This window comes from Mus pahari, chromosome 19, assembly GCF_900095145.1.
Source record: "Mus pahari chromosome 19, PAHARI_EIJ_v1.1, whole genome shotgun sequence".
Classification (NCBI taxonomy): Eukaryota; Metazoa; Chordata; class Mammalia; order Rodentia; family Muridae; genus Mus; species Mus pahari.
In genome coordinates this window covers 52,488,708-52,498,368 of record NC_034608.1, presented here as the reverse complement: position 1 = coordinate 52,498,368, position 9,661 = coordinate 52,488,708, and the positions used below count along the sequence as shown (strand labels likewise).

General features: G+C 44.5%; 1 protein-coding gene across 3 annotated transcripts in view; it reads right to left on the bottom strand.

Annotated features, from left to right (window-relative positions):
* Window positions 1-702: 702 nt before the first annotated feature.
* Ppp1r3b (protein phosphatase 1 regulatory subunit 3B) overlaps window positions 703-9,661 on the bottom strand; it is a 12,871-nt gene continuing 3,912 nt past the window's right edge. For all 3 annotated transcript variants that reach the window (XM_021219347.2, XM_029532149.1, XM_029532150.1), the window contains exon 2: window positions 703-4,937. In XM_021219347.2, the coding sequence (XP_021075006.1) occupies window positions 4,058-4,912 (855 nt within the window). In that variant the 5' untranslated portion in view covers window positions 4,913-4,937 and the 3' untranslated portion in view covers window positions 703-4,057. The remainder of the gene's footprint in view (window positions 4,938-9,661) is intronic.

Sequence of the window (9,661 nt, the reverse complement as noted above, 5' to 3'; positions counted from 1 at the left end):
TGGGCACAGTCGCTTTTTTCCAGGGGATTCAGGACAGCCAGGGATCGGGAGGCCAGGTCTACATGTTGAACTGGAGGAGCCTTGCTGGGAGGTTGTGGGTAGAAACCTGTACCTGTAGCACAGGGATAGCTGTGTAGGGACGCCAAGGCTCTGCCTCATTGCCTCGGAGCCTGTAGCAAAGACCTTGACCTTTAAATAACCAGGGCCAGGGGTGGGGGTGGTGGGTAGCATTCCTTTGTTTTTTGAACTTTCTGAAAATCTCCCGCAGGGTATATATCTGCTATTCAATGGGGGAGGAGGATTGGTTTATTTTCCTGGATACCGAGTCTGTGTGATGGAGAAGTTCAAAGCTGAGAGCGCCATTGATAGTTTACCCAGAACTGTCCGAATCCACATGCTTGTCTGCTCTGCCTTTTGAGGGGGAGGGAAGAGGCAAGCGTCGTGAACCTGGATGACTGGGATACACAGAGGACAATAATCACCTCTGTTTCTCATCTCTGGTTCTAGGTGAAGGCTATATCGCCTGCCTTCACTGCTACATAGCTTAAAGCAATTGTCCCCTCCCCACTCTGCAAGCCTTCCAGCTTTTTGCATCCACTGAATACAACCCGTACCTTAAAAAATACAAAGACATGTAGAGAAAAAAAAACCATTGACTTAAAATATGCTTCCCCTTCTTCCATCGCTAAAAATAAAAGGAATCCTTTTCGTTTTCTTTTCTTTCTGTATTTATTACAATTTTGCTTTTGAGATGCAAAGAAACCATTCTCTTCCACCACACACATACACACACACACACACAAACATCCATCCTTATGATTTTTAAAGTGCATTTCCCCTCTACCAATGTATACAAAAATATGTCTTACAAACATGCAGAAGTTTCTGAACAAGGCACATTTAGGCATACAATGACGATAAGCCCGTCAGTTGAATGTTCACATTAAAGCAAAAGTGTAACATCATCACGTGTGTACTCTAGAAGTCCACGTGCCCCAGGGGCTTCTGGGAACTAGAAGCCAAACTGTGGAAACACTCACAGCTTTGCTGATGGAGCTGGAGGTATCTCACAGCCTTCAGCGGGAGAAGCCAGCACTCTCTTGTCTGCTGTCTTCCACGCTGCCAAATTGTCTTTGAGTAACTCTGGACGATCCCGTTTATAGGTAAGATCCCAGGATTTCTGGAACATCTTATCTGCAGTTTCTGTGATCATGCCAAAAGACACGGCTGAGTGCAGACCTTCCCAGAACCAGGAGCCACCAAGCTTACATCTCAGGGATAAAATAACTCCTACTGTTGACTCAAGTTGCTTCAGTTTCTGCAGAACTACAGACTTCCATTACACCTTCCTAGCTTTCTAGAAAAAAAAAATATATTCTTACACCACTCAAACGCTTCTTGCAAGAAACATGGAGAGCGTGTCCTATGGTCTAGCTTATTCATTATACCCACTTTGCCAAAGCACCCCAGGGAATGTGGGGACATAAATATGGAACAAAGAATGGAGTTGACTTCCCTTCCTGGATCACAGTGTCTGGGGGTTAGGGTCCGTCCATCATCATAGCCAAGAGCTACATGAAGGTAAGACCTCCAGGTCAAGCTTGCTGTGGGATCTTCAAGCAAGAGGCCTGTCATCTTCTGGGGTGTGTAAATTTGTCTACAGTGGTGAGCTCTGAGCACAGCATAGAGCTTCTAAATGCAGCTCCTGAGGCTATCTCAGAGTCACGGGACAGAAGGGTCGAAAGGAAGAGGGCTGTCTCTGTGTTGGAGGCAGAAAACGGAAGGAAGATTCTTCGGTCTCTGAGTGACAGCCTGGATAAGGAAGTCAAGCTCAGCACACCGGCTGCTTCCTTCACTGGGAAGGATCCTGGCGAGCAGGCCAAGGCACAACACGCCCTTTGAGCTGAGCAGCGGGTATGCACCCCAGGTGTGCTGGCTGGGGGGGGGGGTTTCAAGAAAGCTGGGGCAAATCTGGGCAAAAGGGGGGATGAGGGTATGTCTGCTTTAGGAGAGACACATAACATGGAATTACCATATTTCATATTTTGACACGGAATGTCTGAAGATCATCATTCCACACCACTGAACAGACTCCATTCTGTACTTAACCCCCGGGGCCCTTTTATGATCTTTCGTCTGCAGCTATGTAAGAAATAGTGCCCCTGGCTGCCTTCCTTCTTAACACAAAATGCATGACCCATAGAAAGCAGTTTTGCTTTCTATCCAATTTAAACCTAGCTGCTCTGATCACCAAAGCCGGTACATTTAAAGTATACACATCTAGGAGATACATGGCCTGCTTAGATAAAACACAAGCCCCCGCCCCCAGTTTCAGTCTCACGTATGAAGATGATTTCCTCACAGATATCAGCATTCAATCCCAGATCGCCATCCATCTGGGAGAGGCACAATATACAAAGCACAGATGTACAGACTAGTACCAGTTTTAGGAATAAGAAATCATAGAAAATAACATTTAAAAAGTCAAAACACTTAAGTCTTCAAAAGTGAAAAAGTTAAGATAAAAAAAATAAACCACACATGCTAGGATTAAAAACATTTGATGTCTGCCTGATGCTAACTTATAAAGCCAGAGGGCACAGGTCTAGTCCAGTGCCGCCCGCCCCCCCCCCCACCTCCGAATCCATGAGACTCTCCGTTCCTTTCTGTCTTGTCTCAGGGAAACATCATTTCAGTAAGAAAATTAAACAGACATCTTTTACCAAACTTCCAAAACAAAACAACACCCCTAAACTTCTACAAATATGCAGGTAAAAATAGTTTTCAAACTCCCCTATAGTTCTAATTTGTCCTAGAGAAAAATCACAGGGTTTGGGGGTTCACCCAACGGTAAGAGCTCCAGGAGTCTCACACTAGCGTATGAAAGCACACTGCAATCCAATATGGTTAAGAAAACTTCATCTGATACCTCAGAGTTGACGAACATTTAAAATAACATAAAAAAATGTGGTAAGGTTTTTCTCCCCTCTCCTTTTATAATACACACCATAAATAAAAACACCCAATCAATGTCCTTGGGAGTTCATAAGGCATCCTGAATATGAATGTATATTGCAAACATCTAAGTATAGTCTGGAGGATTCGGGGATATGCCAGTCTTGCTATTTGAAAGTCACAGACAAGGCGTTAAAGTGGAGACGCCAGGAGACACGAGAGCTTCGACTCTCTCAAACAAAAGCAGTTCACCCACCGGCCAGGCAAGTAGAAATGGATCTTGTCATCGAGTCTTCTTTCTGGTAATTCGGGGTAAAACGGTGCTTCGAAAGCTCCCCCAAAATCCAAGAGGAAAAGCTAAAAGTTCAGACTGTCCCACCTTGTCCCAGTGCTGTACCCTGTGACCCCCACATGGGAACCAATGACTTTCTAGTAATTAATATGTTGCTCTCTTCTGGAATATCAAGGAGGGGTCAGGAGGAGAGAGGGGAGGGAATGCCTATCCCAGACACGAGCTACTTATTTGCTTTGACCATCTTGTCCAGATCACTGGATAGACTGGGTAGCGGGAGGAAGTGTAGGGAAAGAGCTCACACAGAAAGCGGCTGCCTCCGTCCCTCTTCTGAGGCTGCTGGATATCAATCAGGCCAGTGTGTCACAGAACTGAGGTGGCTCCCTTCCGAGTACTCGTGGAATGAAGGAGACACGTGGAAAGCGATGAGCAGGGGAGGGGAGGCAGGACCTCGAGGTCAATAGCAAGGCTGGAGACTGGTTTCTGGGTGACTTTCAGAGTCCAAGTGTGGAAGGGAGGCCAGCTTCCTCTGTCCTTGCCAGCTTGGCTCCTCTCCAGACCCTTCTGGCACCATCCCGCGCATTCCCTTGTGGTCAACCCGGATGCCACAGAGGATCAGCACGGCTCCACTCCTCGGAGCAAGAAACCGGGTGTGATGGAAACACGCTGGACTTGCTGGTTTAAGAAAAAGGTGAACAGGAGCCTGTCTTTTCAAAAACCACGCCTAGTGGCAGGCAGTTCAACGTCCCTCTGGCTTTGCTTTCTCTCGCCTCCATCTTGATTAGAGCCACGGACTGTCGGCTGCCATCACTAGTAGTAGGGCCCCAGCTTCTCATATCCCAGATAACTAGGCCACTCTGGAAACAGGCCGAAGGAACACCGAGGGCTCCCAAACTGGTCAAAAGAGAGTCCAAAATCCGGTCCATTGTACGGCTCAATCATTCCCGGAGAGGATCGGAGTTCGGCCCGGGTGATCCTGTAGTTTTTGCCTTTGTTGCTGTCCCAGTACGCCTGGCCGTTACACTCATAGCACACCGCAAACTCCATTCTTTCGTAAGACTGAATTTTCTCGGGTAAGCTGATGTCAAAGGAGAACGTGTCCCTGTCTGAACCAGCGTAAGTGTCCTTCACATACTGACAAGGGAAGTCTGTGAAGCTTTTCCAGGTGTCAAATGTCATCCTGATCTTCACAACCTTCTCGAAGGCCAGGTTCTGGACCTTCACGGTGCCCGCGATGGCCTTATCCTTCAGCACACAGTTTTCCAGGCAGACGTGGTTGGTCTGAAGGCGATTTCTGAAGTCTAAGTAATCTGCGGAAGGCTGCGGAAAATCCAAAACAAAGCTCTCGCTCTCTGCTGTCGTCAGACTCACGATGTTGTCTAGGAGCTCGGTGATGTTAAAGGGGATATCTAGTGGGTCATCGAACTCCGAGAACACTTTCACCATTGTCAGGGCCAGGCCCTGGTTGTCGGCGAAGGACACCCGCTTCTTCACCTTCTTCTCCTGCACTGCGGGGACCACCATTCCACTGGCTTCATCCTTGCTGCCCAGTTGGATACAAGGCCTCAGTGGCTTGCTCAGTTTAGGGGAGATCTTGAAGGTGAAGCGCTCTCTGCGAAGAGAAGGGGCCATACTGCTGTAGCTGTATTCGATGTCCACAGCCATCACGCTAGACGAGCAGGCTAGCAGTCTGGGAAAGGGGAGATGAGAGAAAACAGCGAAGAGGTCAGATAGATGCTTAAACCCTCATTCTGGCAGAGACAGGCAAACAATGTTGCCTTTCATCTCAGCTCTCTGCTCCCCTGTGGTCTCACAGGACACAGGTTTCTGCAAAGACTGTGGAAGGGGGCATGACTGGGTGGGGAGATGGGGTGCGGGAAGGGGATGGAGAAAGAAGCTAAGAGTAAAACCAACAAAGAAAAAGATTATGGGACTCAACAGTTTGAAGGCTAATCTCTGGGCTTTTCTGCCAGGAAGTCTTGGGTCCTTTATGCTAATACACCACAGAGAAGAACGAAAGACAAAAGAACCAGAGTTTCCTGCCAGGTGGTGATGGAGCCGGCCCTTCATCCTAACACTTGGGAGGCAGAGTCAGGTGGGTTCTGAATTCGAGGCCAGCCTGGTCTACAGATTGAGTTTCAGGGCTACACAGAGAGATCCTGTCTTGAAAACAAAAGAATTATGGCTTCTTATTGTTTGCAGAATTACTTATTTGACCAAAAGATAACCCCCTTTTGAAGTATAGGCCCAACAAACAATTGATCTGAGGATTGTTTTTGCTATACACTGTAGACTATTATTTGACAAATAAAACCTCTATATTCCCAGGCTGGTGAGATGGCTCAGAGAAATCCCTGAGACCCACATTGCTGATGGAGGAAGTCAGTACCCACAAGTTGTCCTCTGACTTTTACACATGCTGCACGGAGCACACGTACCCATACTAAATAAGTAAATGCAATAGAGATGCTGTTTTAACGTATGTACACATTGTAGGATGGCTGACACACTTGACGTGCATTTCCTCAGGTACTTGGGAGGTGTGGTGAGAACATTTAAAAATCTACCCTAAGCAATTTTCAGATGCACACTGTTATTAATGATGGCCTCCATGATGCAATGGCTCTCTTGAATGTGTTCCTCCTTTGGAATTAAAGATTTATATCTTGGGATAGATATTTCCCCAGTTCCTCAGGGTCCTGCACCTGGCAGTCGCTCTTCTATCACATATCCAGTGAGCTCATCCTTTTCAGATTCTACGTGAATAGGTTCACTTGACTTTCTGTAGCCGGCTTGTTGCACTTAGAGAGGTGCCCACCAGGTTCCTCTCCGTGCTTCGACAATGATGCCACTTCATTCTTGTCCGTGACTGCACAGCAAGCGCTCCACTGTCTATTCACACCACACGGTCTTTGGGCATTCATGCCCCTGAGAGACACTTAGCTAGGTTTCATATCCGGGCTCTGAGTATTGTTACATGAATACGGGACTATAAATGTCACCTCAACATCCTGATTGTCCATCCCTTGAATGGACACACCCTGTAGTAGGTGGATCACATAGCCATCTTTTAAAAAAGAGTTATTTATTTATTTTATGTATGTGAGTACACTGTTGCTCTCTTCAGACACACCAGAAGAGAGGACATTGGATCCCATTACGGATGGTTGTGAGCCACCACGTGGTTGCTGAGAATTGAACTCAGAACCTCTGGCAGAACAGTCAGTGCCCTTAACTGCTGAGCCATCTCTCCAACCCTCGTCACTTTAATTTTTTGAGAAACACCATGGTATTTTCTGTAGTGGCTGCATTATCTTTTTGAAAGATAACCATTCTAATAGGTATAAAGTGTGATCTCCTCATGGCTTGAATAGTAAATACTGACTTAATTCAATCCAAAAGCATCACATTTATTACACAAATATTGACTTGGTGTTTACCAGGCACTATGCTATTGTACACTGAGGCTTGTTGATGAGAGTGGACACAGATTTACTTTCAGCAAACTTACAGAAGTTTTTAATGTTCTAGTAGACCTTTCTTTAGAAAAGGAATGAGCAGTTCATTTCTTTATACCATGACATACAGGTAGATATTTGCCTTGTCTATAGGGAATAACAGTTGTCATAAGAATTAAAAGCAGTCCAGAGGTGGTGGCTGTAGAGACAGCACAGAAGCAGGTGAATCTTTGAGTTCAAGGCCAGCCTGGTCTACAGAGCGAGTTCTAGTCTGTACTACACAGAGAAACTGTCTCAGAAAATAAATAAATAAATAAATAAATAAATAAATAAAATAAAATAAAAAGAAGATGTAATCACACTAGACATTAAGTTAATTTAATTTAAACCATATTTTTCTATAAGTGAAAATATGAACCCCAAAAGATTACAAACTGGGAAAATATTTTTCAAAAAGCACGACCATTAGGCTTTATTAACTTCAAATATAGAGTTCTTACAAAGCAGGAACAAAGTCAAATAGTTCACACAGGAGAAAGAGTAAAGAAAAAGAGCCTTAGCAGATGTTAGGGCAAAACAACTATAAGTGGCTCACAGATATGCAAACGATCCAGGCTTAAGGGTAATTTAGGAAATTCACTGGAAGTCGGATGAGTTGGTCCTTGCCTGTAACAAGAGCGACTCCAAAGGCAGAGGGAGGAAGCCTGCAAGGTCAATGCTTGCCTGGACTGTACAGGGAAACTGTCTACAGTAAATTAGTTAAATTCAAACATAAGGGAAATTTATATCAGAAATTCCTGCTTTTACCTAATGGATTAGGGAAGAATTATAAAGCAGAAGATTTTTTTTTTATTATCAAAATTGGCATAATCTAAACGTTCTTATCGTTTTCACTCCGATAGCACATGAAATATCATATACTCTAAATAAATAATTAAAATGTAAAGGAAACTAACAGAAAGAGAAATAATGAGAATGCCTACTAAGGATACCTCATAAAAACCAATCTTACCATATCCACTAATTTCATTTTTGAAAAAGTATTTAAATGGCATGGACATTCTTACTTATGTTCTAGACTCTTTGCTTTTTTTTAAAGATTTATTTATTTTATGTATATGAGTACACTGTTGTTGTCTTCAGACACACCAGAACAGGGCATCGGAACCCATTACAGGTGGTTGTGAGCCACCATGTGGTTGCTGGGAATTGAACTCAGGACCTCTGGAAGAGCAGTCAATGCTCTTCACCTTTGGGCCATCTCTCCAGCCTGTATTTTTGGCTTTTGAGAGAAGGCTCACTAAATAACTCTGGTTAACCTGGAACTAGATATGTAGACCAAGCTAGCCCCCAATTCAGAGATCTGCCTGCCATTCCTTCTGCCTCTGCCTGCCAAGTGCTGGGATTAGAGGCATGGGCCACTGTGCCTAGCTAACATTTTTTTCTTGTATTGTTAAAGTGAAAAAGAGCAGACAGAGCTGTACACAAATACCAGATATGAGAGAAAAGATTAAGGATATAGAAATTGTGTAGAGACACAGTCCACTCTTGGTTTTGCTCCCCATGGATTCAACTCTTGGTGGTTCAAAAATATTAAGGTGAGAATTTCGTAAGTAAGCAACTGATGAGTTTAAATTGTGCGCTGTTCATTCTGAGCTACATGAGGCCAGCCCACTCCTTTCCTCAGAAGCCAATCGCCCCTTAGCCAACATAGCCATGATGCATCCATCTGCCACCAGTCCACCGGGGACTTAGAGACATCTCAGATATCAGACAGTTGCAGGCTCCCAAGACTGTTGTTCAAGGAACTTTATTTTATAACAACCCAAAAGCACAAGAGTGGCTATGTAGATGAGGCACTTGGGCAATAACAGGGAGATGGCCTCTGGAGCTGTGTGTGTGTGCACGTACGGGGTGTGGGGAGGATACTGCAGAAAGTATAGGAAATTCAGAATACTCGGGGCTTGTGGCTGCCTGGAACCTTGTTATGTATGCATCGTGTGTAGGTCGCAGGCACCATTTCTAAGGTTAAAAATGTCAAATGATGCATGTAATGGAAGAAACAATGCTTCCTTAAAGTGTTTCCTGTTCTGTGTTTCCTTATGTCTTCTAAAACAATACTGCTTCTATGATCAGGAAGAGAAAAAAAAAAACAAAACAAAAACGAAGCTTAAGAAAACATTCCGAACAGCTCTGACACCTCACTAAAGCTGCCCACCTTCTTTATCCTTCTCCTTCCGAAGGCAGACTTGCAGGACACATAACAGTGGTCTCAGCTGAAGAAACTAGTGATCCAACCTGGATTCAAATCTCAAATCTCATGCCTTTAACCCTAGCATTCCACAGGCAGAGGCAGGAGGAACTTTGAGTTCAAGGACCACCTGGTGTACAGAGAGTTCCAGGACAGTCAGAGCTACACAGAGAAATCCTGTCCCCAAAACAACAACAACAAAACTCTTCAAAACTGAGATTATAGTTTCCAGTCTTCTGGCTCAAGGGAGGGAACGAGGCAGCTACAGGTGAAGGTGTGTGGTGGCAGGCAGGGAGAGGCCTTGTCACAAGCTCACCGTGGCTGCCCGAAAAGTCAAACCTTTTGATAGGTTGCTCATCTTTTGCCAAGTGCTGGGGGACTATGCATTAGACCCAATAAATCCTCTTCAATTTCTGAATCTAATTAACCAAATAAATAAATAATTATTATTAATAATAATAATAATAATAATAATAATAATAGTAATAGTAATAATGGCTGGCAGTGGTGGTGCATGACTTTGCTCCCAGTACTTGGGAGGCAGAGGCAGGTGAGTCCCCAGGGTCAGGGCCAGCCTGGTCTACAGAGCGAGTTCCAGGACAGCCATGGCTAAGGAGGAAAATCTATTTTCAGGGAAAAAAATACAACAAAAAACGAACAAACACAAAACAAAAAATATATATATAAAAAGAAAACCAAAAAAAA